The sequence below is a fragment of the Opisthocomus hoazin genome, chromosome 6 (genome assembly GCF_030867145.1).
Source record: "Opisthocomus hoazin isolate bOpiHoa1 chromosome 6, bOpiHoa1.hap1, whole genome shotgun sequence".
In the NCBI taxonomy this organism is placed as follows: domain Eukaryota; kingdom Metazoa; phylum Chordata; class Aves; order Opisthocomiformes; family Opisthocomidae; genus Opisthocomus; species Opisthocomus hoazin.
In genome coordinates, this window is record NC_134419.1 from 72,608,492 (window position 1) to 72,617,134 (window position 8,643).

The 8,643-nt window shown below is 49.6% G+C and overlaps 1 protein-coding gene across 2 annotated transcripts in view; it reads right to left on the minus strand.

Annotated features, from left to right (window-relative positions):
• Positions 1-1,392, minus strand: part of SHTN1 (shootin 1) — a 66,724-nt gene extending 65,332 nt beyond the window's left edge. For both annotated transcript variants that reach the window (XM_075423814.1, XM_075423815.1), the window contains exon 1: positions 1,249-1,392. In XM_075423814.1, the coding sequence (XP_075279929.1) occupies positions 1,249-1,306 (58 nt within the window). In that variant the 5' untranslated portion in view covers positions 1,307-1,392. The remainder of the gene's footprint in view (positions 1-1,248) is intronic.
• Positions 1,393-8,643: the final 7,251 nt, after the last annotated feature.

Here is an 8,643-nt window from a genome sequence, read left to right on the forward strand (position 1 = left end):
CAGAACGGATGACAGAAAAAGGGGCTTTGATCACCCCTGCCTAACTTCACTCTTTTACACAACTTTGTCCAACAGGTCCTTTCCCAACAGCTCCTCCCAGGCTCCTGGGACACCAGGAGAAGGCAGCTGTGGGAAGTACCGGCTGTGAATTCCAGCGCTCGTACTCCGCACCTACTGCGCGTGAAGCTGTGAGACAGGAGGCACGCCACTCACTTGACGCATGCTCACGAGCAGACGTCCACAATCCAAACAGCTGGGAACACTGGTTCTTCACGTGTTGCCTACCTGCTTATCCAAGGCAGAAACTTCGCTGGACCCACCTGGTTCAGGGAACAGACTGACCGGGGAAGTTAAAAAATGGGCCGCCTTTTGAGCAGCCAAGTTTTTTTCCACACCACTTCTCACAGAAGATGAACCATGACAATGTTTTAGTTTCTGAGCCAAACTATGCGCTCACGGAGCTGAGTATCTACAGAGCTGAAGTACCGGACTTTCCTACAAAAGCACCAAGAGCGACGCACGCCGGGAACCAAGCCAGCCCAGGACAAGCGCTTCCTTTCACCTACACTGGGAGTACAAAGGGCGCACAGCAACTCGGGGCACAGCGGGGCGAGCCCCGAGCCACCGTCGGGAAGTTTGCAGGCTGACGGGGAGCGCGACGGAGGCTGCTTGGCGGGGGTGGGTTAGCACCGGATCCAGGACAGCGGGCGTTGGGACGTGATGCCAGGTTAGGCGCAGCCAGGCCCTCCACACGTTGCTCAGCCCTGCAGGGACACCGAGGCAGACGGACTGTCCCCCCCCGGGAGGCGGACAGACACCGGGGCTCACCGGTACCAACGCCAGCCGTGGGCCGGGCGCCCACCAGCAGCGCCGGGCTGGGAGATCTGGGCTTGGCGGGAGCGACAGCCCCCGTGCTGCGGGGCCTCGGCCTCCCGCCCTCAGCCCGACCCGCCATCGCCCGCTGCGACGCCCGGCTTCAGCCGAGGCGAGGCACCCAGGGCAAGGCGGCAGCCAACGCCTTTCACTCCCCCCGTTTATGAAGCCTTCTTTTTGTTGTTATTTCTCAGAAAAAGGGGCTTGGGAAGGAGAGGAGAGGGGGCCTGATCGCCGGGCCGCAGCCCCCCCCCCCCCCCCGGAGCAGGCCGCGCCCGCTCCGCCGCGCCCCGTCCCCTCACGCCGCCCCGCTCCCGAGCCCGGGCCCGCCGAGGAGGGGGGGGAGCCGCTCCCTCCGGCACCGCCCGCCGCTACCTTGGTCCTTCAGGCTGGCGAGGAGCTCCAGCTGCTTCTCCTCGTCGGAGCTGTTCATCCTGCCCCGCCGCCGGCCAGCGGCTGCCCCGCTCCGCCCGCCTAGCGCGGCTCCACCCGGCAGCGGGCGGGCGGCGGCGGCCGGAGCCCCGGGGCGCGGCGGGCGCGGCGAGCGGCCCGGCCCGCTCTGCACATGCCCAGAACTCCCGCGGCGCCCCAGTGAGCATGTGCGAGGGCGCGGGCGCGGCGGCACCTCGGCCCGCGGGCCCCGGGGCTGCCGCCGGGGCTGCGGCCGGGGCCTGCCCGCTCCCCGGGCCGGGCGGCGCCGCGCCTCGCCCCCCCGGGCCGCTCTGCTTCCGAGCGAGGGGTTCGGCGGGAAGAAACCCACCCGCGGGCCGCCGGCCGGGGGAGACGGGCGGGCTCGTAACCCCCGGCGTGACCCCTGCCTTCGGACAGGCCTGGAGCACCCGGGCAGGGGTCTCCCCCGGGAAGCGGAGCCCTCCCTCAGCGCTCCCTGCTTGCGATGAGTCCTTCTGCGTGGTTGGCGTGGGGCGGCTTCCCACCCGCGAACCGTACGCTGCCCGGGGGGGTGGTGGGACGGCGTGGAGCTGCTGGGTGAGCGGTGGAACGAAAAGAACGAAAAGGTTTTTAAAAAAAAAAAAGAAAAGAATTGAGGTTTCTGTGTGTAGGGATCCAAGGGAAACAACGGCGTGGCAGCTCCCGTGCCCGGCGCTGGATCCTGGTGTTGAAGGAACGAGATGGCGGACGGCTTGGACAGGGACCCCGCAAAGAACGCGGTTCTTCTCCCCACTCTTCTCTGGTGATCTCGGTGTGAAAAAGGAGGGTGGTCTCTGCCTTCAAATGGCTGCCTGGCCCGGCTGATCCCGAGGGTGACGCTGATTGCACCACGGATTTTGTTTCTGCCTCTGTTTTCTGCTGAGTTTCCGCAGCGGTCGGCTGAGCGGCGGCTATCTGCAGATTGGCACATGCAGAGGTACAATGCGTACGCCTCTCTCCCTCTCTCCCTCCTTCTTTGGCAAGCACCGTGGCAGGCAGGTCAGAAAACACAGCGTTGCCACAGGGGTGGCACCGTTAGTTAGAAATATCTGGGAAGGAAAAAGACCTTGCTACAGAGTTGCGCAGTCCTCCTGCCTCCTTCCCCCCAGACTGCATCCTCTACTCTTCCCGTCTTGACCTAGTAAACCTTTAAAATGTGAAGAGACTCCATCTTGATGCTTTACGGCGTTAGCTGTCCTAGAGGTGGTTGATCACAGAATCACAGACTGTTCAGGGTTGGAAGGGACCTCTGTGGGTCATCTAGTCCAACCCCCCTGCTGAAGCAGGGTCACCTACAGCAGGCTGCACAGGACCTTGTCCAGCCAGGTCTTGAATATCTCCAGGGAAGGAGACTCCACAAACTCCCTGGGCAGCCTGTTCCAGTGCTCCGTCACCCTCAGAGTGAAGAAGTTCTTCCTCATGTTCAGACGGAACTTCCTCTGCTTCAGTTTGTACCCGTTGCCCCTTGCCCTGTCGCTGGGCACGACTGAAAAGAGTTTGGCCCCATCCTCCTGACACCCACCCTTCAGATATTTATAAGCATTTATTAGGTCCCCTCGCAGCCTTCTCTTCTCCAGGCTGAACAATCCCAGCTCCCTCAGCCTTTCCTCATAGGAGAGATGTTCCTGTCCCCTCACCATCCTCGTAGCCCTCCGCTGGACTCTCTCCAGTAGCTCCTCATCTTTCTTGAAGTGGGGAGCCCAGAACTGGACAGAGTACGTGTAGCATGCTGGAAAGGAGCCGGGAGGTCCATGTGAGCTCCACTGGTGTCTCATCAGCGTGGTAGGCTCATGTAAGGCAAAGGGGGCCATGCAGGGAAGTTCATAAGCTAGTCAGCTTATTTTGAACTAGTCAGCACAAAACGATTGAACTATACCAAATGCAAAGTTATAAATTCATGCTCCTAGAGGTGGAGTCGTATGTGAAGAATGGGAAATTATCTTGGAAAACGAAGGCTTAGCAGAGAAAGTGGGAGGCAAAGCGTGCAAGTAATTACATATGTGCTGCCAGTGAGGTGCTGCAGCAAAAGAATGGGATGTGCACTGACAGCAGGGAAAGATTGTCTTCTCTGACATTGACAAGGCCAAAATAATGTTACTGTATCCCGTTCTTCAAAAGATGGTACAGAGACATTTATGGATAAAGCACAAGAGAAAAAAAAATTACCTAAGGTTTGAGGAGAGTTCTTTGCAATGAGAGACCTCGAACCCTTGATTTCTTTAATTGAACAAAAAGGAAACGTATTATTTGATTGATGACAGGAGAAAATACTCAATACTTGAGGGCTTTTCAGCCTAGTGGAAAAGAGTCAGCCAGAATCTGTGTCTGTAACCAGAAGCTGAACGTAAAAACTACAAATAAAGTCACACATCAATAAATGCCTCCATCTGAAGGAACACAGAGGACCTATTTAGGTCCTTAGAGTTCTGGGCTGACCTGGGTTTTGAATAGCCCCCACTTTAAGTCAGAGCAGTTTTACCGGTGTTTTGCTTTTTAGCGTCCTTTCTTGGGCTGCCCGGTGGCTTTCCTTCAGCCACAGGTCTCACTCCAAACCCCCTTCCCGTTGCTCATATCACCCCCCTCCGTGTCCAAACCACTTTCTTTCATACAGCACACCAGCAAAATTTCCAAAAGAGTTGTCATAGGGTTTCTTACCCCTGCACTGTGCCAAGACACCAGACATCTTCACCTTGCAACAACGCTCTGTCTGTTGTGTGCAGCCAGAACAGGGCATAAAATCTCTTTGATATTGCAGAGACAGTAAGCCGATTCTTCCATAATTTTACCTATTTATTCAAATTACAGTATTACAGCTCCATCAAAAGAATTCCCTTCCATAATTTCTATATTGCAGCTTCAGCATTGTTCGTATTGTCATTATTCACTTAGACCTACATCAAGTTACAGTACCTTGAGAAGTAAGCATTTAAAACACGGATGTCCTGTTGCAGACTCTCTTGGCTGCAATATTAGGATGGGTGCCACTGCAACGTTGTTGCTCAAAGGTATCAACCAATTGTTACTGAAGTGTTGCTTTTCTTTTTCTAAGTTAGCAGACAACAGAATAATTAACTCCATTACTGAATTTGCTAATGGATCCCCCTGTGCTCTAAGGATTTAGCATCCCCAGAAATGTTTCCCTGGGTCACTAATTCGTTGTTGCAGGGTTATTTTAAGTAAGATCTAGTAAGATTGCCTATGTCTAAGTAATATAATGTCTACATTGTGATTTGATAACCAATGCTGTAAACCACAAAGATCATAAAAGGCCTGAGCAGGCAATGCAAGCATCCGACACAGGATTTTACAAGGTTTGAATAGGGACTGGGTAGCAGTCGCTTCCTCTATCGAACAAAAGCAACGTTGTACTTTGAACATACATAACCAGTTTCTAGTGCTAACATTTCAAGGATACCATTTCTTCTTTGTTAAATGGGAAAGCTAAGACTAAAGGTGTCTGAAAACTCATCTAGTACACAGACAGTACCAATGTTAGGAAAAAAATCAAGGACGGAGTCACTTTCTGTTGGACATGACATGTCATGGATAATCCATGTCCTTTCGGAGATGAAAATTCAGATGGATTCGCCATATCTTTAGGTTCCACCAGTATGTGCCTGTTCACCCAAGACCAGGAATAGCTTTGTCACAGACTCTGCAAAGTTTTGAGAATCACAAATTATACTTGGTAGGAAAGTGGAAGAAAGAAGTGATGGGGAAGGCTAGAAGCACTGCAGAAAGTGGGACTGGCATTCAGCTCTTGCCCAAGTAGAGCAGGGATTTAAGCTGCGTATCATTCTACACAGTGGTCTGTTGTGCTACATAGAAACAGTGATAACCAAATGCATCAGTAAAAGAAGTGCATCATTTCTGGAAGTTTGAGTAAATTTAGGTAATACGTGGCTGTGAAAAAAGACGAAAGCTGGAATATGACGAAATACGCAAGATGCACTGTGGTTTCTTCCTGCTGTGCTTGACTCTGGTGAGACATCAGGCAGAGCAGCATGCCAGCTCCTACTGCCAGGCATCAAACAGAAACACAGACCTGTCAGGGAGAGGCTGCAGGGAGCCTGCGACGAGAGCGATCAGCTCTAAGTGTAACCTGGGCCCGTGAGAAGGAAAAAGGGTGTGTTTGGGGGGATCATTTCCTGTAGGGAAAGCCCAGGGAAAGAATAATGAAGGTCTTGATATCACTTAAGGACTGTTACAAAATTGTTAACAAGCTGTCCTCAGTAACCATGGAGTTGGAGAGTTAATACAGGGTTTAAACTGGAAGAGGGGAGACAGGTTAGGTATTAATAAAGGTTTTATTAGTGGAAGCACTGGAACAGGCTACAAAGAAGAGGGAAGGTGACATCTTCAGAACTTTCTGACAGGTCTAGGTGACCTGTGAGGGTCTGCCCTTCTGACAATCCGTTTGGTTGACAGGACTGAGAGCAAATGTACCACTTTGCCTCCAGTTCCCGTCGTCCACACCAAGGCTAACTTCACAAAGAGGTCTCCCATGCCCTCTTTCCAACTCTTCATGGGCAACTTCATACCTCCAGGCAGGTCCACACATACCCAGGAGCTGGTGATGGACTCTCCCTAAGCTCTAAGAGGGATAGGAGAGAAAACCAGAGCTGAATGGCAATACCCCTTCCCTATGGCGTCTCTCAGCATAGGAATGCAAACCAGATACTTGGAAGGGTTTGCCAAGCCCTGTGTTTTGAGGGATGATTCAGTCTTCCTGTATCTCTGCTCCCACCCCGTTGTTCACAGATGATTATGTTTATAAGCTTTACTGGAAATAACACTCTGACACATTTGTTCAAATGCCTTTGATGCTGTTATTCTCCTTGCAGCAGGACAGATTTATGCTTTGCATCTGCTGCTCCTGAGCCGTGGACAGGGCTGTGTAGGCTCACCCATGGAAGCAGGGTATGGCCACGGCTCCGCAGCTCCTGGAGGGGATGGAGAGAGGCACCGATAAGTGAAGGGTCATGCCCTAGGCGCAGTGTCCGAGGCAGTGTCCCCAGGTGTCATCTTCGAAACAAAACGTGGCTGCTGTGCTGCCGTTTGGCTCTCTGGCTCTGTGCACTGCCCCTCAGCAGCTGCCTGCACCACGCAGCCACTCGTGCAGTCGGTTCTTCGGCAGGATTTCCAGAAGGGCAGTTGGTGCCAATGGGCAAGTGAAAGATCAGGTGATAAGCAAGATACCCTCAAACTCTTGCAGACAGACTGGTCACAAGCCTGTCCCTGACCCTAAGAACAGAGCAGGTCTCAGATTCATATCCAGAGAGAACAGGAGGGGCAGTGCCAAAGAGCTGGGTGCTTTTGAAATGATGATGCCATTCCCAGAAAGGCAATTCATTTTGTGCTCGTACATGAATTCTCCAAATCACAAGGTAGTTTGGGACCCTCATCCCTCATCACTTCTTCCTGCTGCTATCATTTTTTGGTAATTTTTCAGGAGGCATTTGCTCACCATCTCTTGGAATTTTTCCAAATGTTCATTTTTGCCAACTGCAGCTTTTTACTAATGAGTTCCTACTGAGTACTTGTTTAGTATATATACATGTGTCTCTTTTCACTAGGACTGCCTCTCTTTAAGCTGTGTGCAGACAAACGATACAAATATTTGTTTACTTTTTAAAACTTACATAGTATTCCTGCACTTTTTATGGCCAGAGGTTTCCAGTATCCTTACAAACATGATAAAGATGAACAAAAGCTAAAGGAGGAAAAAAGCACAATAAAGCATTTAGAATTTGCATAAGATCAATATTTGGTATTAGAGTGGCTTCAGTCTTGTGAGAGATTCTTAGAAAATCACATCCGTCCACATCAAAACATATCTGCAGTCTAATACCCAGGCCACAGGGTGGAACAAGAATAATGTTCATAGTTTTAAGGAGCTACTAAAATAGCAAAAATTAAAGGAATAATTGTTTTCAGTGTATCCTCTACTCCAGAGACATTCTTTGTAATGCCTACAGGAATAGATGCTGAGGTGAATAGGAAAAGGTATTCATAGCAGACAGCACGAAGGGAACCATGCAGTTGGGGCTGTATCAAACAGTAAGAGAAAAATAAATGACAAAGAACTCAGAGCTGCAATGGATGAGAATCTGGCTGGTATTCTCAATTTCACAGTAGCCAACAGCCTTATAAAATAGGATAATTATATAGAAAATGGAAGATAAAGGAAAATACTGAGAGGTCTAACTTTTTTTGTCTTCCCTTGGGATAGATCTTAGTGAGATATTGGACACCTCCTGTTGTTTTCACTAATGCTTGAAGCTGATGAAAATGAACAGTTCCCAACATGTATGTGTAACTCAGACTGTTGTACCTGTTCAGAATCTTACTAAAAATTAGCTTGCATATCGTTTTTACAATTTTTTTTCATGGTTGAGAATGTGCTTTATGCCTGTTCTCCTCTTGGATGGGACTTTGACGAGTATTTACACAGATGGGCTTTGCAAGTTGAAAATATCACAGAGTAACAAACTGAAGCAAATGCTAGTGATTATTCACATAACTCCTAAATTCATAGAATCTACAGTGAAGAGGTAGAGATTGGAATCGGTTATCATGTGAATGAATGATTTTGGCTTGGAATCATCTAGAGACAGTAGATTGTGAACCTTGTCTATTCATCTTTATAGAACATATTTTTTTCTCATAAATTAGCTATTTAGCAGAGCACTGCACATAATTGTACATGCAGAATTGAAGAGTATGATAATTTATCAAATAGGTACTACAGTCAGAAATTTGACATAGTTGTTACCCGTGCTAGAATGTGCATATTCGTATTCCTTATTTGGGCTAAAAGTTACTCAGACCTTTTAATGGAGACAATCTCACCTCTCGTACGTGCATAAAACCGCAGCATCTCCAACAACAAACGGCAAAGAAGGGAGCAGTGGACCTCCTCTGGCTGGGAGAGAAGGGTGTTCTCTTCTGAAGCAGTGGCATCCATCAGTCCCTGCAAAGCCTAAAGTGACTCTTGAGGATTCATCATCCTCCTGTTGAGGAAAGCTGCCTTGTGGAAACAAGCATGACTACAGGCTGAAGTTACCCTCAGGGCGTGACTACAGCCAGATGTTTACCACTTTCAGAGCAGACATATTAGGAGGGGGAAGGAGGGGCCAAGGAAGAATAAACTACATAATCACTGCACAGATAAACAACTATTAATAAACTCCACAAAAAAATGAAATGGCAATAACTATTCGAGTATATAATTAGCACAATGAATAAGACTAAGCAGCTTATCTGCTGAGGTAATATATATTTTTCCATCAAACCAATCAGTGCTGAATAATTGCTAGCATAATATATCTGGGTAAATAT